The sequence below is a fragment of the Lotus japonicus genome, chromosome 4, assembly GCF_012489685.1.
Source record: "Lotus japonicus ecotype B-129 chromosome 4, LjGifu_v1.2".
NCBI lineage: Eukaryota > Viridiplantae > Streptophyta > Magnoliopsida > Fabales > Fabaceae > Lotus > Lotus japonicus.
The window spans coordinates 46,739,221-46,765,688 of NC_080044.1; the positions used below are offsets into that span (position 1 = coordinate 46,739,221).

Genomic DNA, 26,468 nt, shown 5'->3' on the forward strand with positions numbered 1-26,468 from the left:
ACCTAGTATTTTCTTCAAGTCAATAATCGATCTGAATCCAATTCTTTTTTTTTTTGAAGTGGCTGAATCCAAATTTAACAACACTGAATTATATACTAGAAAGAATTATTATTTAAATTGCATATATTTATAAAATAAAGAAAAAAATTAAAAGTTTAAATAAATAAGAAAGTACTGTTTGGATACAAAGATATATTTGAATAAAAAGTAAAAAAAAAAAGATGCAAGTTAGTTTAAAATATAAATATTTAAGATTCTACAATATGTTCTTTTTGAGTAAAAGGGACTCGAAAATCTAAAATATGTAATTTTGGGTTCATACACATATTGAGAAAATACTAATTAGAGATTTTATAGTTTAATGTCTGATTATATTCCTTCAAGGTGAGAAAATACTAGCTTCGAATATTCGAATAACATGAGAGAGAGAGAGAGAGAGGGATAAATTCTTGGTCAATATGGGCCCTTTATACTAGTTTAGGGCTTATTTGTCTACAAAAATATGTTGAGACATATATTTAATTATGGTCTTTAAAATTGGCTTAGACTTAGTTCCATTTGCTTTGGGCCAATCATGCATTGGATCTTGTGAGGTATGATAAGCACTCCTAATTCAAAACATGCATCAGATAAAAAAAGGCCTAAGCAAATGTCTTGATAAAAACACATGTCTTGATTGAAAATATCAATTAGCAAATAAGAACATGGCATTGTCCAAAAAAAAAAAAACATGGCATTACTTGAAAGAAAAAAAATCATTTATACCATTATAGTAAAAATAAATAATGTTTATGGAATGAAATATATGAACATTTTATATGAATATTTCTTAATAAAAATAATTATTTTTATCTTTCATAACTTTTTCTTTTTCTTTTTATGCACTTTATTCAATTTATAGTATGAAGTGCAAAGAAATAAACTTTATTAGTCTTCTTGATGAAAAAAAAAAAACTCACTCTTGAGTATCTTACATATTCTCACGTGAAATTGTAACACTAGTCAAAACCACACAATTATCTCTTTGAAACACTAACGTTTCTTAACACTGCATTGCACATAACACCACTGCCAGCAAATGTTATAGTCATCCACATCACTTTCCACGTTGTGCTCCTCAACGGCTCAATCCCCACTCCCCCACTATATATTGTTATGCCTCAAACCTTCACACATATGGATTCACCACCTCCTCAAACTTTGCCTCTATCTTAATATCAATTTAGCTAGCGAGCACAACTTTTCTTAGTGTGCAAATGGCAGGCCGATTTCTAAGCATTTTGCTTTTGATGATACCTATGTTGCTTCTTAGCTCATCTCAAGCAACAGCAAGGGAATTTCATGTTGGTGGCAAAGATGGGTGGGTGCTGAAACCTTCTGAAGATTTCAATCACTGGGCTCAAAGAAACAGATTTCAAGTCAATGATACTATGTGTAAGTCCAATTACTATTCCCGATTGTTTATTTTCCCTTCTTGTTTACATTTTACACATAAAATTTGTCGGTTTTAATTTTTTATGGGATTTGTTATTTTAGAGTTCACATAAATTTCTATGGTAGTGTTTGGCCCAGCTTATTTCTGACTTAAAAGTCACTTTTAAGGTAAAGTTGGGCCAAACAGATTTTAACATAAGCTCCTTAAAAAATAAGCTCCTTAAATTTTACAAAGAAAATGAAGAAAAGTAACTTATAAGCCAAGGCTATCAATAGGAGCTTTTTTGAAAAGGCTAAATTTTATTTCATGCATCTATTGTGTGGATCGCTAAGTCACTAATCATCAAACTTCGTTCTTCACCATTACATGCTATCAAAGGGCATCCGCTAACTGGTCGAATAGAAAGAAGGATGAAACTTGGAAGTGATGGTTTGAAAAGGAGGATGAACTCTGTCATGGTGGTCACAGGCCAAGACATGGTATTTAAAAAAAAATTGACAGGAACAAGACCCTTTCCTTCTTCACAAATTTTTGTTTTTATTTTGATTTTTACTGATATTGTTGACGAAATCAATTTCAAAGTGTTATGGAAGGGTTAATTTTGGTGTTTTCAACAGGGAAATGACCATGTCTGGAAAGATGGGTTGAGTCACTTGAGTGGATGAAAACTTTTTTAAATTGCAAAATTGCTTCCTTTAGATTTGCTTTGACCATTGTGTTTGATCTGTATAATACTTGTGGGCAAAAGTGTCGTGAAGCTTTGTGAATGTTTGATCATGTATATAAAAGCGCAAGTCATGTGTTTGACAAAATGTTTAGATGAGTACGTGTGAATAGCACATGTTATTTAAGGTGGAAAAATATGAAAATTACCAAACAACTTTAACCTTATATTGAAAGCTCTTATTTTTATCTTTAGCTTTAAAGTAACTTTTAAGTTAAAAAAAAGTCGGGCCAAACGCTACCATATGTATGGACATGAATACAAAGTTTATGAATATTTATTCAGAAATGTAAAGGTAAATATAGAATTTTCATGTGTGAATTTTTTCTATGAATGCTACTCCTAAAATTGAACAAAATGTAAAATTTTATCTTGTGAAATTTCAATATGAGAGTATCATCATAGATTGGCACAAACTTTTAGCTTTACAAGATCTGTGAATCTTGTCTTTATAAATAATTATTATCTAAATGGATGTGTGCATAACAAATTAATTCTTATTTTTATGTTGGTGTTACATGCAGATTTCAAGTACAAGAAAAGGGATTGATTGCGTTCTAGTTGTGAACAAAGAAGACTATGATTCATGCAACACAAACAAACCCATAAAAAAGATGGATGATGGGAATTCAACTTTTAATCTTGAGAAATCAGGTCTTTATTTCTTCATCAGTGGAAACAGTGACCACTGCAAAAATGGTCAAAAGCTCATAGTCCTAGTCATGGCTATGAAGCATACTACTCATGCACCACCATCTAAGGCACCGAAAATTTACTCATCCAATATGAACACTTCGGCACCGGCACTAGCCGAGGCTTCGGGTTCAACAAGGTTGGGCGGTTCCGTGGGTATGGGTTTAGATGTGTGGATTGGAGTTGGAGTTGTTTTGAGCGTCATCAACTTTATATGAATTATGCTTTAATGTGGTACTATCAAACTTAAGTCTAATGAAAATTAATGATTGTACCGTTTCTTGATTTATATATTATATGGGTGTTTAAACTTTGATTATAGTTGTTTTCTTTTTAATTATTTCTGAATCAAACTTTAGTTTCTTTTTGTATTGGGTGGAGTGATTTATAAAACTTAACTGATTTGTTTTAGCATTCTTATGCGTGTGAATGCATGTACGCCCAACTCTTATGTAAAATTACCAGAGCACGATTTAGACAATTACCTTGCACTCAAATAAGACGATACTTAAACGACATTACTCTTATGTAAAATTTTAATTTTGATATGATATTAAATTAGCATTCAAAATAGCTAACTTAAGTTATTAAAGAGGGGTCAAAACATGAAAAACCACACTTGAATTGAGAATGTCTGCCCATTTTTTAACTATATCTACTCTTGTACACCCCACATAATGTGTGCATATATGTAATAGACGTATCAAGTGAGAGCATGAGAAATAAAGAGTTAGTCTTTGATCATACTCAAAACTATTATGCTCTTCATGTACACACATAGATATGCATGAAGATGCTTAGATTAAAATTGAAAGGTTTCCAAACGACACTTACATCAAATAACATGGACAATACATCCTAAAGAGTGATACTGCAATGTTTATAAGTCAGTAAAAAATACATGTTCACTCAAACTGTTGCAAAAACTAACATACAAAGGAAGAAAACCTCACCAAAGCTAAAAACCATAAACTTTTCTTTGTTGCTTGATCCAAACAATTAACTTCTAAGCTCACTACAACTTTTACAACCCCAACAGACTAAACCGGTGTTGCCATTTGTACAACTTTCAGAGCAGTTGACATTGTTAGAAACGACAACCTCAAGTGCAATAAAGAAAGACAAGCATATGAATACAGCGTCAATAGAATTGTGGAGAGGAGGACTATAAGCTGGTAACATTAAATCAGGCAAAGAGCACAAATGAATAATGGTTAGAGGGAGAAAGCCTCTTTAGGTAGTACTGAGAAAGGGAAATGAATGGTGGTGGTGGGAGTGGAAGATATGGTTGTGGAAAAAAATGAAAAGTAACCCAAAGGGAACAAAAAAAATTCATTCAAAACCATCCACACCTAGAGAAAGATACGAATAGAAGGGAAAGATAAGAGATATGATAGGTGATGTGATAAGAAAAGAAGAGAAAATAGGTGGAAATTGGATGGAAGAGAAAAAGTGTAAATGAATCAAAACCCCAAACTGAAAGCAAAAAAAAAAAAACATTAGAAAGATGTGAAGGAAGCTGTGATAGACATGAAGTGAGTGGAGAATGGTGGTTAGGAGAGGAAAGAAAATATCTTATTAAGGAGAGGATAAACTCACATAATGTGAGTAGAAAAGCCCCCCCAATGAAGATCACAAAGAGAAGCGCCCCTTTGGAGCCATTGCAGCAGTAAGGACTTTAGGGAGAAGACTTGAAGCGGTTAAGGTTGGGGGAGGCGATAGTTCAAGCTGAGGAACTCCAACTGCAAATTGTAGTTGTTAATATGTATTTATACACACATATAGGAGTCCTGGTGTCCTATATTTTAGACACATATGCCAACCAATGTCCATGAAAATAGCAAGCAATGATATGAAGAGAAAACTTGTTTGATCACGCGACTTGCAAATGCCCTCTAAGTAGCTAGCAATGCATGACATGATTTTCAGCATTTGATTACACCTTTATCCAATTTTCTAACTTCTGATGACTCTCAGCGGCAACATTCAAAGAATAGCAGGCTCAGGGCTCTTTTAAATATTGCAGAGCTGAATAGTGGGTTCTCTAGAAGGGGTAGCTTATACGTTCACATGATGTGCTCAAAAGCAAAAATGTTAATAAAAACCTTGAGCTAATTACATCTTATAATCAACCTTTTAATTACATCTTACAGTCAAATGTACTCTATCCCCATTCACAACCCTGAAAAGCCATGAGCTAGGATTGCTTTCCACTTTCAAGTCCATCACAGTTTCTACTCTAACACCACCTAGAAGTGTATGTTTACCAAAGTGGTCTCTTATCAATGCAAATGTGTGATGTAAAACTCAGGAGAGCATGATCCTACTTCAATCATGAGAAGTCATAACTATTTTTGTCAATGTGCCACACACTGCCAAGTGTCAACATGGTCACTAAAATAAAATATAGTTACTCTTTGCTAGCTTTCTTAAACTAAAAAACTTTACTACCATTTCTTACATAAATCTTTTAACATGGGTTACCTTCATATTAAATCCAATGAAAAAAGTTACTAAAGGATTCATATAGTTATTAGATAACTGCCCAGCTAAAAGTTAGTTCCTACTCCCTAACTAACATAACGAGACCAAATGAACCAATTAGTCAAGGCCAGCAACAACAGTCATGTATTTCTTAACCAATAAAAGCAAACCATGTTATGCCGAAAACTTCCTAAACCAGTAAAAGGAGATAGGTACACAACATTGAATTTCAGGAGTAAAAATTGCAGAGACTAGCACATTCATACAGAGTTCAGAATCAGGTGAACAACCAACCAGTTAGGAGATTTGGGATGCCAATGCATTTCCAATGAAACAAATGGCACATCCACTGAAGCCTCTAATGTAATCAACTAATCAAGCACCTAGTTCAAACATAACCAACCAAACCCAAACCCACTAAATCAGAGCCTTCACTTCTCATGTCATCACCACCATTATCATGCCTCTATATCAAAACCTTGTTCCTGAAATATAGGAACATAGTGCATTTAAGATTTCCTGATATACCAAACAAACACTCCCACATTTAGATCAATTAGCTCTAATCTAAGAACACAAATAAATAAATAAATAAATAAAAGTTCAATACCCCAGATGCATTTATTGATTTTTTATATGATGAAATTGATTGATGTTAATTTGATTTGAAATGAAATTGGGGAAATTGAAAAAAACAAAAGAAATGGCACACGACCTACGTCTGTTTAGAGTAAGAGGAAGCAGAAGGGGCACGCTTGTTTCGGAACATCATGTAACCGACGGGTAAGACAACTCCGATCATCATGACGGCGGCGCCGATGAGGTATCTGAGCGGGCTTGGTGGCTCCACCTCGAATACCAATCTCCGAATCTGCATCATTCATTCGCAATGGGATCGGATCAGAAGCTTAATTAACACATTCGAAATTGAAAACCCTAGCTTGACAAAGAGATCGAAATACTCACAGGCATGTTGAAGCTTCTCCTGTGATGATGGAATGAATGAAATCAGTTACACTACAGAGAAAACTTCATAAAATATTCAAGTCTTAAATACTACATATTTTAGTTCACTATATCTTTTGTTTTAATAATTGCATTTCAATTTTTGAAAAAAATAAAAATAAAAATGTTGTTTTAGTTTGGACAACCATTATTGGAAGTGATTTTTTTTTTTTTTTTTTGAAAGAAATTATTGGAAGTGATTTACTCGCAGGGATTAGTATTATAGCTGTAGTATAAATATCTTACTACAATCAAAATAATCTTTATTATCGACTCTCTCATTATAAAAAAAATGTGATGTGGCTAACGCATGTATTTAGCTAACACCTCATTAGTTAATCATCTACATGGTTTTTTAGTTCCATGTATGTGGCACACCATTGATGCTGTTTTTTTTATAAGCAAATGTTAGTTGTTAGTAAATTAGTTTTTCGTCAGGGTTCGAGTCTTGTAGCTTTCACCCTTCATCTCACCTAATCCTTATATTTCATAGCTCTTACCACTTGAGCTAACCATGAATACTGATGATGTGGCAATATTAAAAATCTCAAAACTCTTACATGTAAGATAATGGATCAAACTCTTACCATAGGCTAAGCACTCATTTACTTATAATGTGTGCAATGAGGATTTGATCATGTAACTAGCTGATGAACCCCAACATGCATGATAATGAGACGGTCAGGCGGTCTAAGCGCTCAATTACCTATATATTTTGCGCACATATATAAGTAAATGAACACTTAAACTAGTGGTAAGAGCTTGAGTAATTTTTCCAACAATGATATATACACACCTCATATTTTAAACACTTCATTTCCATCTATTTTTGTTTCTATCTCTCTCATCTTATCATCTTCACATCTCATACTTTCTCTCTCTTATTTTTTCATTTCTTCCTATCTCTCTCCTCATTCCACCTCTTCCACCTCAAAAAGAGGTGTGTAAGTAACATAATTGTAATTTTTCTAGCATTTAATATTCAATCATTTGTGATAGGAAACTTGTAGACCTTCTCAAAGCTTAACTTTATCATCTACTTCATTCATTGAATTTGATAAGATTGAGATTGTTTAGGTCTGGCATAAATTTTTATTTACATAACATGTCTCGTTGAGATAGCTTTAGGAACCCATTGAAAGAATATTTTGTGAGCCTAAAGAGGAAATGGTAGAACACTTGTACCCTGCATGGTGAGAAGTTAGTGGAAAATCTTAAAGGTGGTTTGGGGACATAGCCCTAATGGTTTGGGTGATCAAGGATAAACATTTCCTGTGATCTTCTATCATTTTATCTTTTACATATTCTGTTGAACTTTTGTGTTTAGCGTCATTTTATCCTTAATTAGTAAAGCAAAAATCATCATTAAACTTCCCATGAAGACCCCTAATATCATTCCATGACCCGTGACCATAGTCTAAAAAATTAACATGAAAATGTCTCTATCATCGACAACAGTGCTATGCAGGAGTCCTATATAACCTATGCCCGGTTCTCCAGGACCATGTTTTATTAAATCTAATACTCTATAGCCTACTTTGTTATATTGAGCTTCGTGAATACCGGATTGTCTCCTATTCTTTAATTATCTTCTACCTGAATTCATGGTGCATGGTCCAAAGCACAAGGTTTAGATCCTGTTCTTGTAATCTATTCTAGTTCACGCTGCTAAACTCACTTTAATGTCAGACTGTAGTTGATAGCAAAGTAGTTGGTCAAAAGTTTCGGTTAAGGTTGGAAGCTCTGTAAAGCAGGTACCTTTCTCCCTTAGCATGCTCTTTTAATTTTGAGAAATCAGATTATTAGAGTTTGAATGGTTTGAAAGGGTATTTCTTTTGAACAATTTTAACAGTATCAATTTAATTATTAAAAGAAGTTTATGTATCAAATATTATACATTTATGTTTGGATCGGCTCGTCTTTCCTCTCAATCAATTCTGGCACTCGGAAGCTACTCATAGAAGCTTCTCTCCAGAATTGATTTTGACTGCATAAACAATAGTTGACAGATTTCCAAGCATGCTCTTAACCTTTTTTGTGTGCCTATAACTATGTAACAGCTGAGCTGACATACAAGAGTATGCAAATATATGAGGATTTGAAGTTCTTTGAGCATTCAGTGTTTGTGTGGGGAGAGATTTGGACAGAAGCCAGAATGCAAGGAGGTTATATTCCACCTTGGAAAATGGGTTCATGGCATGGGTCAGAATTAGAGAATGTGCAGGAAAATGATGAGCTCAAACTGGTTCCATCGTTATTACCAGCCATACCTCAGCCACCAACACCACATGAGCCTATGGAGTTCTTATCAAGGTCATGGAGCCTCTCTGCTGCGGAGATTTCAAAGGCTCTTATGGATAAACAAAAGCAAACTTTCCATGATAAGAATCAAGCTACGTTGCCAGAAACTATTTTGACACCTCCTCTAGTAGTAAGTCATGCTCCTCATACTCTCTCCTCTTCTCATCTCAGTGATGCCCATTTGCATCAATCATTGATTGAAACTGATGATAGCATGTTTGGAAATCCTTTTGCAATTGATTCTAAATGCAAAATCAATTCTGGGTGAGAACCTTTTGGTACATGAATTACTTCTCATAAAAAATAAGTTGATCCAAACATGCTAAACTTGATGATTCTTACAAGTCCAAATGCCAAAAATCTGAATGTGTTTTGAGTTGTAAGAAATTTTTTGCTGCCAAAATTTCCTGATGATTTCTAACCAGTCCAAATGACAAATATATTCGATTTTGTGTTTGGATACCAGTTGAGTGAACATGAACAGACTTTCAACCTAATCTATAAGAAGAGTTTCATTCACTTTTTATGTCAAAAGTGAGTGCTAAGTGCTAACATTCGTTTATACTGCTGCCAATGGTATCCAAACATAATCTTTTTAAATCTACAAACTCTCAGAACTTTGAAATTCACAAAGCATGAAAACGTGTTGCAATGTGCTTTTGCCTATTCTCTCCACACTACAAGTTTTTTAATCCTTTGTGTTGCAGAGAGGCAAGAACATATCTTCTGCTAATTGTCCAAAGATGGGTGCCATTGGAAAATGGTTTCATCAGAAGCAGCAGCAGCATGGGAATGCTAACATCACTGTGAAGAAGAAAGACCGGGAACGCGTAGAAAATGCCCGTGTGCATTCTGCTCTGTCCATTGCTGGGCTAGCTTCAGCATTGGCTGCTATGGCTGCAGCAGAGAACTCTAGTGGCTCTCATTCAAAGTTGAACTTTGCTCTGGCTTCCGCTACACAACTCTTGGCATCCCATTGCATTGAAATGGCTGAACTAGCCGGAGCTGATCGTGGCCGTGTCACTTCTACCGTGAAGTCTGCGGTTGGTATTAGAACCCCGGGTGATCTAATGACTCTTACAGCTGCAGCTGCAACAGGTACTTGCTTACGGCTCTTTTCCTCATAATAAATCCGGTGTCCATAAGCTACTCATATAAACTTCTTTTCAGATTATAGTGTATAAGGATTTTCAAATATGCGCTTAGTGTTAGAAATATAATCTAAAATTATCCATGTACAAAGATTTTCTAACTGCTTAAACTTTTAGAAGCCTCTATGATCAAGTGATTTAGAGTTTAATCATTGTTGCCCTCATTATTCTAGTAAGAAAATTGAATTTCTGCACAATGTACATGAGCATATGCATTGTCCATGCAAAAATCAATTATCACTCACGAGTTATCACGCGGCTTAACAGTTAGTTCGTGATAATTAGTTTGTTAACTTGGCAAGTGTTTGTAAGAGTTGCTTTAGAAAATGAGCAATTGTTCATAAGTCTATATGAAGCATCTTTATTTCTGTTGAGAATTCAAGTGCGGAGTTGGAGTCCCACATTGGTTAAGTTTGGGTGAGGAGAAGACTTTATAAGATATGTGACTCATAAGCCTAATGCCTTAAGGTTTTGGGTTAAGATTTGGGGTCCAAGATTTTTGAGAATTCAAGTGCGGAGTTAGAGTCCCACATTGGTTAAGTTTGGGTGAGGAGAAGACTTTATAAAATATGTGACCCATAAACGTAATGCCTTAAGGTTTTGGGTTAAGATGTGGCGTTGGGCTCCCCTGTCTCTCCCAACAATTTCTTTATTTCTTTTTTGCTATGCTAAATCAGCTTTGCGAGGAGAAGCAGCTATGAGAGCAAGATTGCCAAATGAAGCAAAGAAGAATGCATCTATAAGTCCACATGATAGGGGACTACCACAGTCTCCTCGGCTTAAAGGACAGAAATGGTCACATCATCCACCATATGTAGGAGATTTGTTACAGCTCACAAGAAAAGGTGATAATAACAAAGCCATTCTCCATTACAGCCAAGTTTTAATTTTAAAGATTCTGATATATTTAAATGTCTGTCATACATATATATGATCTTTTCTTTAGAACTCATACATATATATGATCTTAATAGACCACAAGTGACTGGTTCAAGTGATATATATTTTATTTCTCTTAAGCGAGATCTCGATTTTGAGTCTTATGTATTAAAAATAATCTTTGTTAGAAGAGTTAGTCTCACTAAGATATGAATGTTTATGACTCGAACAAGATTATCTCCCTAGACTACATGTGTTACACCAAGAAAAATATGACCTTAATAGAAATTTGCTGTATTGGATATGATTGTCATTATTTCTAAGGCTGCTTTACTTTTCAGGAACATTAAGATGGAAGCATGTTTCTGTTTACATCAACAAGACATTTCAGGTATATTAAATTAAATCCAGGCATAAACAAATATCCATGTAATGATAGTTTGGTTCACAGTGATGGAAGCCTGTTTTTGTTGATCAGGTCAAGATCAAGATCAAAAGCAAACACATTGGAGGAGCTTTCTCTAAAAAGCATAAATGTAAGCAGTTTTAACATAAAAAAAACTCAAACGAACTGCGTCCCTACCTCTTTCCAAGTAGCTATTTTGGCATTATAAAAACACTTTTCTTCTTGATTTAAGCATCAAGAAGTTTCTACTTTGACCTTTTGCATTTGTGTTTTTGGAGTTTGGTATTAATCAACACAACATTTATTATGTAATAGGTGTGGTTTATGGAGTCTCTAATAAAGATGGTACTTGGCCATTCATAGAAGAAAAGGAAGCATCTGAAGAGTTCTTCTACATTGTCTTCAAAACTGCACAAGGTCTTCTGGAGTTTAAGTGCAAGAGTAAACTCCAGAGACAGAAATGGATTGATGGGGTAGAAAGTCTACTTTGTCGAGTCAACTATGTTGAAGCAACAGAGCACTCTCTAGAATTTCTAAGTATGAACACCAACATATGATTGATTTCGATTGTGTTGTATTATGTTCTATGTATATGTATGAGTCATGAAGAGGAGGACATCAACAGTTTTGGCGAACACTTGTATTCTTATGCTGGCGATACCACACAAAAGAAAAGAATGATGTTCACTTTATTTATTTTTGAAGATCATAATGGGGTATATGTAATTGAATTTATGTGAAGTTATCTGGAGTGAAAGATAACTGCTTTTCGACTTGCTCTTTCCCACACACTTAATTGCTCAAGATGCTGGTAGAGTTCTTTGAATGTAGGACAGTTTGATTGGCTCAAGTACCACTAATGTGATAGAAATGAAAACAGAACTAATAAAAAGCATGAATATGAAAGTTGGATACTGTATAAAATAATTTAAATCACTTCATTATCTATAACTACTACAAAGGGATAACATTTTTGCCACTATTCACATTAGGGTTTTTCATAAATGTTGCTGAGGTGCACCATAAGGAACCTTTTTTGTTACTTTTTAGTTTTTTATTTGGTTTAAATTGAAGTTTTAAAATTATTGGGTTATGCTTCAAAAGTTATTTTTTGTTTGTATTTACTTTGGTTGAGTTTGATGGAAATAATTTCATATTGTTTATTTTTAGCTCTATGTAATAATTCTTTTATTAGATGATATTTGTTAATATTTATTATGTGGGTATTAATATTGATAGTATAGAGTATTCAAAAAAAAAAATATTGATAGTATAGATTATTGTAGGCCTAAATAATAGAAATAAAAAATTATGAAATTAAGTATTGAGATTATTATTAATTTGATATATGATACGAAATTAATAATTGTGTGTCTAAATAATAGAAATAAAAAATTATGAAATTAAGTATTGAGATTAATAATCATTTGATCAAGGATACATATTTTTTAGTTAGAGAAAATATGTATTTCCCCTTTGTGTGTCTAAACTACTACAAAGGGAGAGCATTTTGGCTACTATTCACATAAGGGTTTTTTGCCCATGTGATGAAGGTGCACCATAAGGGAGTGATTAATTTGTTTTTATTCAGTTTTTTAATAAACTTTTTCATGAATTTTTGGGTTGCATTCCTTTTTCATGTACTTTTTCAGGTTTAAACTTTATAGTTGCAGGAAAAGCAGAATTTACTTTTGATGTAACTTTTCCTATGAAGGTGCTCCATAAGGGAGTAATTAATTAGATTTTAATCAGCTTTTTGATCAACTTTTTCATGAATGTATGAGTTTTATTCCTTTTTCATGCACTTTTTCAGGTTTTTATTTTTTCATCTTTAATTTGCAGTGTAAAGTAAATGGATCACTTTATGGCAGAGTTTGCTTTTCCGGAAACTTTTAATGGGATAAAGTGACATAAAATGTGTTGTGTTTGAATTTGGCTTGAAAATTTTGCTATATAAGGGTGTGATATTGGGTTGTTGTTGGACAAAGCTCATTCACATTATCATGTTGTCTATTGTTTGCTATATGTTATTTGCATTCTTTTTGTATTCTTTGATGAAGAATAATCTTACATTTAATTTTATGTTACTTCACAGGAAGCTGTGCAGCAAAGAGAAGTGGCTCAAAAAAAATGGCTATTGCCACAGTGGTAATTGTTGCTGAAATTTTGAAGAATAACGGGCTTGTTGTTGAAAAGAAAGACATCAACAATTGACATCAAGGATGATTCTAGAGGTAGACCTGTCCAAAAGGCCAAGATTGAAATAGTACTTAGGAAAACAGCAAACTTCGATGAGCTCATGGCTGCTGCAGCTGCTGAAGATGCTGAAAATGGTGATCTTGAAGAGCAGGGCTTATGAAGTTGGTCAAAATTAAACCTGAATCGGTTTGAAGATATGTACTCTTATGTGATTTGCAATTTTGCTGTCATTAGAGGACATTTCATTATTTGTAGTGTGACCCTGCTCTATTGAACACCAAAATTCGTTTGTTTCTTTTCCCCATATAAAATAGGCAGTTATTGTTTTGATCATTAGTGGATTTACTTTATTTTATTAGAGGAGGGTCATGGAATTTCTTAAGTTCTGAAAATTTATGACGAATCTGTGTTTCTTCAAAAAGATTGCCCTTCAAGCATTCAGAGATGCTTCAGCTACTGGGGCAGTAGTCTGTTCCCTCAACTAAGTATTGATATACCTATCCGTTCTATTTTGTTTAAGCTTACGTACTTTTTATACAAATATTTGTCAGCTTAGAGTAAACTATTTGCACCATTCAAAGCCTAACAAAGTTATATGGATCCCTGATATTAAAGATGGATCATTGATACATGTTATCTGGATCACTAGGTGGTTATATCTAGACTATCCGTTCTTTGAGCATCAGGTGAAAATTAATGCTGCCAGCTTCATATCTTAGATTGAAGTGGTGTTTATCATTGATTACTGCTATGTATTTAATTTTGTGGCCTTGTCAGTGAAAAAACTTTGCTATTTTGGCTTCTGTAGATTCACTGGTTCTCCATTTTTAACTCTTTCATGATGGTCATCTTTCTAACTGGATTGGTGTCAATGATATTAATGGAACTTTGAGAAATGACTATGAAAAGTATGCTCGGGAAGATGAGGATTTGGAAACTTTGGTGAGGCTTTGTTGACTTTGTCTGTAAATTTTTATTTATTTGTGGAATATCCATTCCTTTTTCACGGAAAAATGATTTGGTCAATTCTCAAAAATTTTCAGGAAAGAGATATTAGTGAAGAATCTTGCTGGAAATCTGTGCATGGTGATGTTTTTCGGCCTTTTCGCTATTTGATTCTTCTTACAGCTGTTGTTGGCATAGGTGCTCAGCTTGCAACGTTGGTGCTTGTTGTCATGTTGTTAGCTATTGTTGGGATGTTGTATGTTGGGTAAGTGCATTACTTATTACTATGTTACTCTGAATAATGGTTTTATTGAGATAGTGTGATTGTGCACAAAAGAGACTTAATGCAATACACATTTGTTATTTTCTTCTCATGTATCACAAGTCACAACTATTGTTGTCTAGCTTTCCTATTGACCATATTTTGTTTGCCCATTTTGTTTCCCCTTCATTATTATGTGAATTTCCTTAAATGTGCAGACGAGGAACCATTGTCACAACCTTCATTGTATGTTATGCTCTGACATCATTCATTGATGGTTATGTGATTTTGGGATCACAGAAACCAGGTGGTGTTCAATGGAAGGAATAGAGATGACGCATTGGCTCTACTTGAAACTGCACAATTCAGGGCTTGGCAATGGCTTAGTGGAAGGGTGAAAGGGTTTCATTCCTCAACCTATGAATGGACATCACAACCATTTATCTACATCAGATCCACTGGTTAATTTCTATGGAATCCAGAGGTGGTTATTGAGGAGATGTCACTGGCTTCTAACACTTTGCTTGAAGGTCCTCTGGTGCATTTCCTGCTGCTGTGACTGTCATTTTAATCACCTCCCTGAGCATCTCTGCGTTGGCTTCCAATTATCACCGATTTTTGAGTTGCTCATGTGCTCATTCATTTAATGTCTGTGCAATTTACTTATTGTATTCTACCTCATCAATTTTAAGATTACGAGGAAGGATATTTAGTCTTGTGAATAATATGAAATTCAGTCTGTAATTCACTTGTGTATGGCTTGAGCTCACTTCTGCTCCTTAAAAACCTTGCATTGCTAATCATCAGATTCTATAGTTGTAAGCTGTAGTGGAAAGTTAGTGATCTATGTATTAATGTTTTATGTTTGTTGTCTTTTATTATATTTTATTGCAGGATATCAGTTTGGGAAAGAAAATTGTATTGGCTTTTCAGACTCTTGGTGTTGTCTTTGGTGATGTTGGAACAAGTCTGTTGAGATATGTAGATAAAATAAATAGGGATAAATATATTTAGTATATTTTATCTTTTATTAGGATAGATATTTTCCTTATTTAGCTATCCCTAAACTCTTGTATATATATATATGTACTCAGCTTCATGGAATAATCAATCAGAATATTTCATTCAAGTTGGTACCAGAGCTTTCTGATTCAAGTTGAAATTAATTGTAAAAAATTTAATAATTTATTTGGTATGATTGTTATTTATTATATTCTGATAGGATGAGTATTCTATTTATATTTATGAAAAACCAAAGTCAAAATATGGACACTTACTTTTATTTTATTGTTAACTTAATATCTCATTGTAATATATTTGGAAAAAAATTAAGATAACATGGTATTTTATAGATATTGTTTTGATACTTTGTTATTTGTTTTTCTTTATATTTTCGTATGAAATTATAATGGCTTATTAGCACTTTTGGTCCCCCAGATTTTAAAAATGTGTAAATTGAGTCCCTAAAGTTTAACAATAGCATTCCGCTACCCCGACGTTTGTCTCTATTAACACTTTTGACCATAATTCCGTCCAAAAACTAACGTTTTTGGCTGATGTTGACTTTTTTTTTAAATGAGTTGGCCACCAATTATGAGAGAGAAAGGTAATTTAGGAGAGAGAGTCAAATTATTAAAATATTAAAATAAATTAACATCATTTAATTAAAAATAAACATTAAAAATATCTTAAATCCCAATTAACTCTAAAATCCCTAATTCATGCAACAGATGAAGAAGAGTTGCAGGAAAACTGAACAGGGGAAGAAGAAAAAGGGACGCGGTGGAGGGGTGCGGCAGCGGAGCTCCAGGGGTGCCGATGGCGTTTCCAGCGGAGCTTATGACACCGTTCACTACGATCTAACCGATCTGCTTTCCTGGGTTCAAACTATGCTCACCGAGCTCAATCCTGCTCCAACCACCACCTCTACCTTGCTCGATCCATCTTCTCTCTTGGAAAATCCCCAAATCAACGACCCTTTAGACCCTTCTTCAGTACTGCTCTGGATTGGGGTTTTTTAGGTTGGAGTTTCGGTTTTCTCTGGATTTGGGGTTTTGGGGTTCAACAGTTTCTGGGTTGATTTTTTGGTTTGGGTTTCTGGGCTTGGGTTCAATTTCTGGGTTTCTCACTAGATTAGGGGGAAAGGTTTTCTGGGTTCAAGAAGATTGGAGATGGGGATCTTTTGAAGATGAAGATGAAGTGGAAGAGATGAATCCTTTTTGCTGTTAGAATCAATCTAAGATTTATATGCTTCTCTTCTTGTATCATTGATGAGCAAGGTATATTACAATCATGATTAAAGGGAAGAACATTGCTGGCCACTATATCAATCTGTCGTTAATCTCACTCTGCATTGTTGGAGAAACAAATTTTCTTTTTTGTTGTTTCATAAGATAAGGTCCATTAAGCATTTAGAAGACCAAAGTTTGATCATATCAATCTGGTTAAATTGCAGGTTTGGGAGAATTTGGGGGAGAAGAGATGGTGATGGAGAAGAACGCTGAAGGAGAAATGAGAAATAAGGATGGATTCAGTCACGTGATTCTGGAAAATCAGAAATTAGATTGAATAAATTTAATAATTAGATTATCTCTCATAATTACCATTCTCTCTCCTAATTTGTGGCCAACTCATTTAAAAAATCCACGTGAGCCAAAAACGTTAGTTTTTGGACGGAATTATGGTGGGGGACGAAAATTGTTAACGGAGACTAACGTCGGGGATGCGAAATGCTATTTTTAAAGTTTAGGGATCTTATTTGCACAATTATAAAATCTGGGGGACCAAAAGTGCTAATAAGCCAATTATAATCAAATTAAATTAGAAAAAAATAGGAAAAAATAAGATGTGAGGTACAATTTAATATTTTGATTGGATTTAGACATTTGAATAACATCATATTATGTTATAATAAAATATTTTGGAAAAAAAATGGCACCGTGCATAGCACGGGTTACTACCTAGTTCATTATCATAGGAGCTGCTTAGGGATGACAATGGGTCTAGGACCCATATGGTACCCGCAAAAAATACTCACTATGGGTAGGGTAAAAACCCGCTAAATGAGTATGAGTAATTACCCGCAAAAAGTAGTGGGTATGGGTATTATAGTACCCAACTCGCCCCATATCCACACACTTATTATTATTATTATTATTATTATTATTATTTGGTAATATATGAACAAATTAACTTAAGTTATAACTTTCAAACTTACTCTTTTTTTTAAAAAATATGTGAGTATTTAACGTATTCATAATCATCGCTAATTTACTCTCACTTATTTTTAAAATTTGTAAGTTATTAACCTACAACTTTAGAGTTATATTATAAATCTAAAATTATAAATTTAAAGTTATATCTTTTTCGTGTATTCCTTCTAAAAAAATATACTTAGTTGAATGATTTTATTTGTTAAGTATTTGAATAATCTTTTGTATTTTTATTAGTGTTTTTTATTTAAAACTTTATTTGTATTTTTGTTTTCTATTAACAAAAATAGTGAAAAATATATTTTGGTTAGCTAAATTACGGGTAATGGGTACGGGTACGGGCAAATAGGTACCCAAAGGTACGGGGACGGGCATTAAAGTTGCTACCCACGCGGGTATGAGGACGGGTACGGATAATTTTTGAAAACGCGTGTATGAGAATGAGTATTATAGTACCCTACCCAGACCCTACCCATTGCCATCCTAGAGCTGCTTAACAATTATAAGCATGCTTATCACTTCTTTTATCCATTTTCCCTCACTTTTTGTTTTTGAATGGACACCTTCACAGAAAGAGGAGAAAAGTAAAGGTTTTACTTGATTGTAGAACTATACTATTGCTATGTTTGGACACCATTGATACAAGGGCAAACAGATGTTAGTACTCATTTTGAGATAAAATATGATCCAAACTCCTATTAGGGATTAAGATGAAAGTCAGCCTCTCTTCACGTTGCACTCAACTGGTATCCAAACACACACTACGTTGGGGATTTTGTGTTCAAGTATATGTTTCGTAAAAGGCTATGGTCCTAGAGATAGGAAGCCAAAAGCTTTTCAAAGTATAAATTAATGAGCCCAAAATCAAAATAACAGGTAAATGAATGTACCAATGCTGTTAAAATGTTCCTTATAAACCAGAAAGGAATCAGATCCATTGGTTTTCACTCATTTTAGCGTGTCACATTGCAATGATTCCACGTGAGATGCTGTCTTCTTTTTCGGGCCAACCAATTGTCTGCTTAATGATAACATGCTAGGAAGTTGTTGAGTTCATTTCAGGGAATCATCAATGCAATAAGGACCAAACGAATCAAGTCCAGCCATCTTTTTGCAACAAAGGGAGACACTATTTGAATTTTCCCAGTAAATGATTGAATGTAAATACTAAATACAGATGCACCCCATTTTCGTCATTATATATTTGGCCATTTGCCTGTTCCCCTCAAAATACAACAGTCCTCATGTCTTCATATGGCAATACTCTAAGTTCACAATAAGATCTAATAGCCTTGTAAAGGCATTGTTTCTCAAGGTTTTCTGATTTCTGCACAAAGCTCTGCAAGTTATCTCTGTGGGAAACTCTCTCAACCTGCAAATAGATTCAACCATTTTACCCTCACATAAATAGAATACAGCCATATAGGCTGTCCAAGTTTAGAAATTCTTCTACAATTAATTCTAAAGTCAAAATCAATTATGGTGAAAAGCTTATGTGAGTAGTAACTTCAGGTGTCAGAATTGACTTGGGGGAAAGAGAAGTTGTCCAAACTCCAAACATGCTATAAAGTATAGGATATATACCGTGCATTGGCAGAATTTAAGCATGCTTAATTAGTCTACATAATGACACAGCAAATGATCTTAATGCAGCAAATGTAGTTGTCCTTTATCTTAGAACAAGAAAACACCCAAATTTCAAATAAGAACGTCTATCGGGAAATCCGTTTTCAGAAAACCTAAATCTTGCATGAGACTAATGAACTGCCTCAAAACACAAATCTTGCATGAGATCAATAAGCTGAAGTTGCACAAAACAGAAGACGGGATAATGTTCTGTTCCGTAGCAAAATCTAAAAGGAGCTGGAAGCTTACTTTTCTGTTTTCTGTGGCTAAACAAGGAGAGAGGATATACAAACAGTCTCTCTTCGTCTTGAAATTCAGCAAGACAGAATACTTTTTCCAACAAACAATTGTAAAATCAAATATGAAAAATTTAGACAAAGAAAAATATATTCATAAGATCATAAGAATGCAAGAATAATTGGAGATATAGCAGGCCAGTTGCACCTTCATTTTGTTCACACTTTCTCAATGACCCTTCTAACTCTAGGTGGCTCTAGAGTAAGGTTTCATGACCAGTAGGCCAAGGCAGAAATATAGCCCCGCAAGAATGAATTTATATCTAGCATAAAATGAAACTAAAAGCTAACATAAATACATGACTTCTGACATGCTAATGAATACTATCTCACATTCTCACCTAAATCAATTCAGAGAAAAGAAGCAATTAATTAAACAAGAACATAAGAAAAATATGTATGAAAAGTTTATGTTCACCATTTGTTCAATTATAGGTCCAGCATCAAGTTCTTCAGTCACAAAGTGACTTGTTGCACCAATTAATTTAACACCTGCCTCAAAGGCCTGCCAAAATAACAAAGGGTTAAAAGTAGCAGTAGTTTAACAAGTGAAAGGGAAGGAACACCAACCTGTTTAGATGGATGACCCCCCTTGAATGATGGCAATAGACCATGGTGAATGTTAATTATGTCATTCCCGTAGCTCGTTATAAAATTTCCTGATAATACCTTTACATATAAATCAATGCTGTAAGTATCAATAGTTTAATACTGTTGAATATTAACAATGATATACAGCAGAAGATAATTATAAGCTTTTATCAGATTTTGATAATTTTAGAGGGAAGAGCAACTTTTCCAAAGAGCATCCAAATATTAAGAATAGGTCTGGTTACCAAAGTCTTGTTTTTTCAAGTATTAGAATTGTAATAAACATACAGAGAACAGAACAAGAATTCTAATTAATTATTTACCTGCATGTACCTCGCAAGTACTAAAAAATCAGTATTCTGAATCAGCTCCAATATCTCCCCTTCTCTTTTATTTTCTGATGTTGTGCTTAAATAATGATACGGAATACCATGCCTTTCAAGAAAACGAATCACATGGGTGTTTGAACCTCTATGATGATTACTGGTGAATGGATCATAGAACACAAATATATAGTAAAGTTAAAAGGTATATTGTATGAAAGAATAAAAAACAATTTTGTGGTGTCATTTCTGAAACTTACCTAATTACACAAGTGATATCCACCGGAAGTCTTCCATCCTGCCATCCATGTAGCAAATCAACCAGGCAGTGATCCTGTGGCAAAAGAAAGAAAGCTTCAACAAATAACTTTATCTATCTATTAATGTAGATTCATTTTATAAAATAAAATAAAAAGATAAGAAAGCATGATTAGAGTGATAATGCACACCTGCTTCGATGCCAGAACAGCTATCTTATATTTAGGATCAAGAGATGGCACCCTCACAACAGATTTCATTGCACTGAATGCTTGTGAAAGCTTCAGAAAATCCTCCTCCATTTGCACCCGTGACCACTTAACAGGATCAAAAACAAAATCACTGCATGATCAATACAAGTTGATGCAGCTGCAGTCATTGTCTCCACATACCTATTCAAATGGCTAAGAGTGTGTTTGGTTTCCATTTAAAAGCACATTCAACTGACATATTTGGCTTTCCAAGACAGTGTTTCCAACTAAGCAAAGTTGTTGGATTGAAAAAAAAAAACATTCACATCAAATCCAATGGATAAACAAACATATGCCAACTAGTTGAACTCTGCTTATGTATATTTAGATCTGACATCTATAAGCATGTATTGGATTAAGGAGCTCAAGCACCCAATGTGATGAACTGGACATCAGTGCATGACAAAACATATAGTACTAGTACTTGTTAGGAACTGGAACTATTTCAGCATTAAACACAGTCAGTGTAGGAACACATTGAAGATCAAAAAGGAAAAAGAGAGAGATCCCTTTAACCCATACAAGGCTTAAAGAGATTATGTTTGGATACTCGTTGAGTCGTCGTCACCAATACAGACAGACATTAGCACTCACTTCGAGACAAAAGGTGAACAAAACTCTCGCTATGGATTGAGGAAAAGTATTTTCATAATGAACAAGCAAGACAACGTTGATTTTGCCAGTGTGTGAGTGTATGACATGCATCATAGAAACAAAGAGAATGAGATGCACCTTCTAGAGTAGAAGACTTGTTTATTCTCAGGTACAAAAATGTCAGCAGTGAGAATGTTTCCACCTCTAGAGGCAATACAATCCGATAACTTGGCAACAATTCCAACCGCATCCTATTCACAAAACCAATTCAACTCACATTTTATTCAATAAAACAGTTCACACAATTCAAAAATCAAAGCAAAGCAAAGAATTGCAGAACATGAGTTACATCGAATGTGACTTACAGGGCAATGAAAGACATGGATTCCATGGGCGAGTGAGGAACACGATGGTGATGGGAGATCCAGTGATTTGAAGCATATGTTCCTGTTGTTGTTCGTGATGGGTAATCCCAGAACTTTGGAGACTCTTCTGGCCATGGCCATGGCCATTCTCTCTCTCTCTGTCTGAAGCACAATGTTCAAGTTCAACCACCCACCTTGTACATGTGATCCAATCCCCTACACCGCATTTTTTTGTATTAATAATAAAAATCAATTTTATGGTCCTAACTCCTGATCGATGTTTTAAGGGGCTTGCTGTGGTACCTTAATCCACATCAAGACATGCAGTGGTGAAACTTCAACAAAATTTATGGGAGAAATCAATCATCAATGTTTTAAGGTGAGCTCTAATATGCACACCACTTTTAGAATGGTGAACCACTTTTTTTAACCTGCTATAATAGGTGAACACATATTTCTTTAAAGAAATTTAATATATAACAAATTTTTATCATATTTTTTTTAAAAAAAAATAATGTGTTAACCTGTTATAACCGCTAAAAATAAGTGGTGTAAAATTGCACCACTCTAAAAGTGGTGCATATTAGGGAGACCTATGTTTTAAATAAGCACATCTATCTATCTATAACTTTATTAAAACAGTACAGGTTATAAGAATCATTTGCTTACGTGTCAGCTCCTTATAAATCCTCTTTTTTTATTGGTTGAATTTCTGAGTGAAATTCCTATGTGTCTTGCTCCATAATGAAGACATTGTTCATATTCATTCATTTGAAAATCCTTCCTCTCTAGATTTGATTTTCACCATGCAGAAATCTCTCATCTTCCCTTATTTCTTAACTCTATTAAATTCGCCCCTTCCTTTTTCAATGCTTATCATTTCATTTACATCCAGATTTTTAATTCATTTATTGATGATTTTCGTTTCCATTTCAAAATAAAAATATTAATTAATTTTGAAATTAGGAACAAACCCAAAAAATTATTACTTCAATTTTATGTTTCAAAAAAATATAATAATTAAATCTAAATCTTAAATATTATTTTCCGGTTTTAAACATTTATGACCCTTCTTCAAATTTAATTATAATAATTCACACTAAAAATTAAATATTAGTTTCCAGTTTTAAAAATATCCGATCCTTTTTCAATTTAAATTCAAAAAAGGTTCATCAAGTTTTTTTTTTTTGCAACAAAAGAGAAGAATTTATTCATAATAAGAGGGAATGGGAACAACCCTCACAGTTAAGAAGGAAAAAAAGTAAAAGAACAGAAGTAGCACAACTTCAATACAAGAAACACAACAACATAGGTGTTCCGGTATAGAACCACAAACTAAGGCTAACCAATTTAGAGAGCAAGCGAAAGTAAACAAAGTGAGTAAAAATGCGTGAAATGATAGGTCCCTGTCGCTTGGGCGGTCCTCTTTTATTTATAGCTTGGGTTTTGATCCGGTTGGATCATGGGTTACCCGACCCATTTAATATATAATTTGGTCAGCCCAATTACTAAATACATTGATCAGCCCATACCAGACCACAAGCCCTCAAGACACTAAGGCTTAGTATAAGGCGAATGTGTCTTTAATAAGCCCTCAACCACTAGAGCCCTCATGATGTAATTAAAAATGGGCGTATAAATCATAACATATGTTCATTTAAATAAAAGTAAATAATACTCCCTCCGTTCCTATATATAAGTCACAAATAACTAATTCTCTTAGATTAAGAAAAGTAGTTACTAGTAATAAATTTGTAAAAAAAATGATTTACTTTCCTAGATTACCCTTATTTACTTTCTTATGATTTTCTCTCTCCAAGTTAATACTTCTAAAGTTTATCATCTCTTTCATATTAAATATGAGGGTGAACTTGGAAAAAATTATTTAATACTTCCTAGATATTAAAAAGTGACTTATATTTTGTAACAAATTTTTTTCAAAAAATGTGACTTATAATAGGGAACAGAGGGAGTAATAACCACGTCAGACCAGCTCTTTCCTCTTCTCCTTTTCTTGCATGTTGAGTCTAATCTGTCAACTCTCTCAGCCTATTACCTGCTACGCCCGCACTGTAGCAAGAATCATTATTGCTTTTCCTGCTACAATTACATCAACAGATATCCACAAATATTTTGGAACTTGAACCGCAGCATTACCGCGTCTTCAAATCCCACTGACATAATTACCATCATGAAAAATAAATACCATTAAAAGCACATAAAATAAATTCAAACACAAAAGGTTGTGTCGTTCCAATGACTCCTGAAGCGTCATGACTGCCGGACTAAAATGTCCTTTCCACTTGACTTTTACAATGAATCACGTCCGTTTAAATTCAAATCCTTGATCGACGTGTCCTTCTAATATAAACATCACACCTGACCCTTGAATATCCATATGTAAGCACGCGTCCACTCATCTAGTAATTAATTTACCTTTTCATCTCACCCTTTCACCTTTTCTTACCCCTCTATATAAAGTCCCAAACTTTCCCCTTTTCTTCACACCCTCTCTTTCACATTTCTTACTCACATCATTCCCTTTGATCACTCACACCAGTACAACCTTTCTGTTTTCCTACCGAGTTTGCTCAACATTCAACGCTTCTCTCTGCACTCATCATCAACATTCCCAGAAATCGTCCAAGCTTTCCATCTTTCACAGGTAAACTTCACCCTCTTTCCTTCTCTAATGTCTGCGTTTTCAATTTTGCATTTGAACTTGAACTTTTAGCCTCTTATGAACATCTTATCCTACTAAACCCAGAAACCCAACAACAATGTGCTACATTTCCACCCAGAAATTCAATGTTCCACATTTCTACCCAGAAATTCAAACCTGATTTCCCTCTTCATCTCATATTTTGAAACTTTTCCTTTCAGGAACCTTTAAAAATGGCTACCAAACGTACTCGTAAAGAAGCTTCTGCCTCCACCACTCCACCTTCCGCTGATTCTCTATAGGTTTCCAGTAAAATCAAAAAAAAAATTTCTAAAATTTGTACCCCAAAGGCTGTCATTGATTTAGTCACTAAATATAATTTTAGGAAAGATGGCCTAGATGCCCACCTGGACATAATTCCCTGCGCCTCTGATGAACCATGTTGTGTTGGGAAAACAGATGGTCAAGGGCGAAACTTCACCTATTTATTCGAAAGTTTGTTCTCCGATCTAAAATACGACTTGCCATTCTCTGACTTTACCTGCTCTGTATTAACCCTTTTGAACGTTGCCCCCACTCAGCTCCATGGCAACGCCTGGGCTTACTTAAAAGCTTTTGAAGTCCTGTGTCAAACCTTACACATTATACCCACCAGCAACAAATTTTTTTACTTCTTTGAAACATGTGGACGAAATGTGAGAGGCGAATATGTCTCACTCGCCACCGCTAGGGGCTTAGGATTGTTCACCCTGTACAAAAGCCATTACAAACACTTCAAAGGCAAATTCTTCAAACTTCGCGAATCTGATGCTTGCAAAGACATATTTTACTTTGCCGATGGAAGCCCAAAATTTCCTTTCTATTGGACGAACCAATACGAGAGCGTCATCAAAATTCCCGATGATGCTCTTACCCCAGAGGAATTAGTAGATTGCAAACTTCTATCTGGCCTAGGCTTAAACCTTAAAGATTTTATGGTTGCTCTCTCTAAGAATGCAGTTGATAAATACGTTGGTAAGGCATCTTAACTTATTTCGCCCCTTCCTTAAATTGTATAAGAAAACTTTCCCAAGTTCTAACTCTTGTTCACTTTTTTGCAGGAACAATGGCCCGCCTAACTGAAGAAGACATCCTTCGATTCCGCCGCGAACAACAGGCTGCCCGCGAAAAAAGAAACCCCGCAAAATCGGCGGACGAACATGCCACCAGCCACTCCGGTACTGAGTCGGGCCGCCCCGCAAAGAAGAAAAAGAAGAATGAAGATCCTGCCTCTGACAAAAGCAAAGCCTCGAACCAAACCTCGCTGGAAAAGTTCATGAGCAAAGGCGAATCTGCTTTGGCGAACAAAGGTTGTTCATCAAGCACCCCACCCGTTTGCTGGAAAAACTTGCTGAAAGAGTTTGAGGAATTATCCTCAGATGATGTAACTTCAATTTGGGACTCCAAGATTGATTTCAACTCCCTGGTGGAAACAAATCTGGTGTTCGAGGCGGACCGTGATAAGATGAGGAAACTAGGTTTGAAGGAAGCTTGTCAAGCCATGATGACAAAGGGCTTGGAGATTGCTGCTATCTCCAAGATGATCGACCTTGAATCCGCCGGATTCGATGGTCTTGCTTCAGCCAAGCTTGTTGAAGAGAAGGAAAAAGAAATTGGAAAAATGAAGGCTACACTCAAGTTGCTGGACAAGTCGAACAAAGCTAATGAAAAGAAAGCCGCGGATTTGGCTTTAGAGTTAGAGAAAATGAAGAAAACCTCTGACGAAAACAATGCTTCCATCCAAGCATTGAATGAGGAAAATGAAAA

General features: G+C 34.6%; 3 protein-coding genes and 1 pseudogene across 5 annotated transcripts; 2 read left to right on the top strand and 2 right to left on the bottom strand.

Annotated features, from left to right (window-relative positions):
• Positions 1-1,199: 1,199 nt before the first annotated feature.
• On the top strand, positions 1,200-3,114 carry LOC130715025 (early nodulin-like protein 4; annotated as a pseudogene).
• A 2,343-nt stretch (positions 3,115-5,457) lies between these two features.
• Positions 5,458-6,420, bottom strand: LOC130716089 (uncharacterized). 3 transcript variants are annotated; one of them, XM_057566277.1, is made up of 3 exons: positions 6,303-6,420; positions 6,056-6,207; positions 5,458-5,821 (listed from the first exon to the last, which is right to left on the bottom strand). In XM_057566277.1, the coding sequence occupies exons 1-3, from the start codon at positions 6,306-6,308 to the stop codon at positions 5,803-5,805; spliced, it is 177 nt and encodes a 58-aa protein (XP_057422260.1). In that variant the 5' UTR covers positions 6,309-6,420; the 3' UTR covers positions 5,458-5,802. The 3 variants fall into 3 exon arrangements, with proteins under 3 accessions (XP_057422260.1, XP_057422261.1, XP_057422262.1); XM_057566278.1 differs by having other exon boundaries at positions 6,052-6,207; XM_057566279.1 differs by lacking the exon at positions 6,303-6,420 and having other exon boundaries at positions 6,052-6,213.
• A 1,452-nt stretch (positions 6,421-7,872) lies between these two features.
• LOC130712047 (VAN3-binding protein-like) lies at positions 7,873-11,851 on the top strand. Its single transcript, XM_057561873.1, has 7 exons — positions 7,873-8,095; positions 8,402-8,772; positions 9,350-9,740; positions 10,471-10,638; positions 11,014-11,063; positions 11,151-11,208; positions 11,394-11,851. Exons 2-7 carry the CDS (start codon positions 8,422-8,424, stop codon positions 11,633-11,635), a joined length of 1,260 nt encoding a protein of 419 aa, XP_057417856.1. The 5' UTR covers positions 7,873-8,095; positions 8,402-8,421; the 3' UTR covers positions 11,636-11,851.
• Positions 11,852-18,549: 6,698 nt separating this feature from the next.
• On the bottom strand, positions 18,550-22,220 carry LOC130714865 (formyltetrahydrofolate deformylase 1, mitochondrial-like). Its single transcript, XM_057564835.1, has 8 exons — positions 22,001-22,220; positions 21,774-21,886; positions 20,982-21,132; positions 20,793-20,866; positions 20,533-20,692; positions 20,189-20,287; positions 20,037-20,123; positions 18,550-19,068 (listed from the first exon to the last, which is right to left on the bottom strand). Exons 1-8 carry the CDS (start codon positions 22,145-22,147, stop codon positions 18,922-18,924), a joined length of 978 nt encoding a protein of 325 aa, XP_057420818.1. The 5' UTR covers positions 22,148-22,220; the 3' UTR covers positions 18,550-18,921.
• Positions 22,221-26,468: the final 4,248 nt, after the last annotated feature.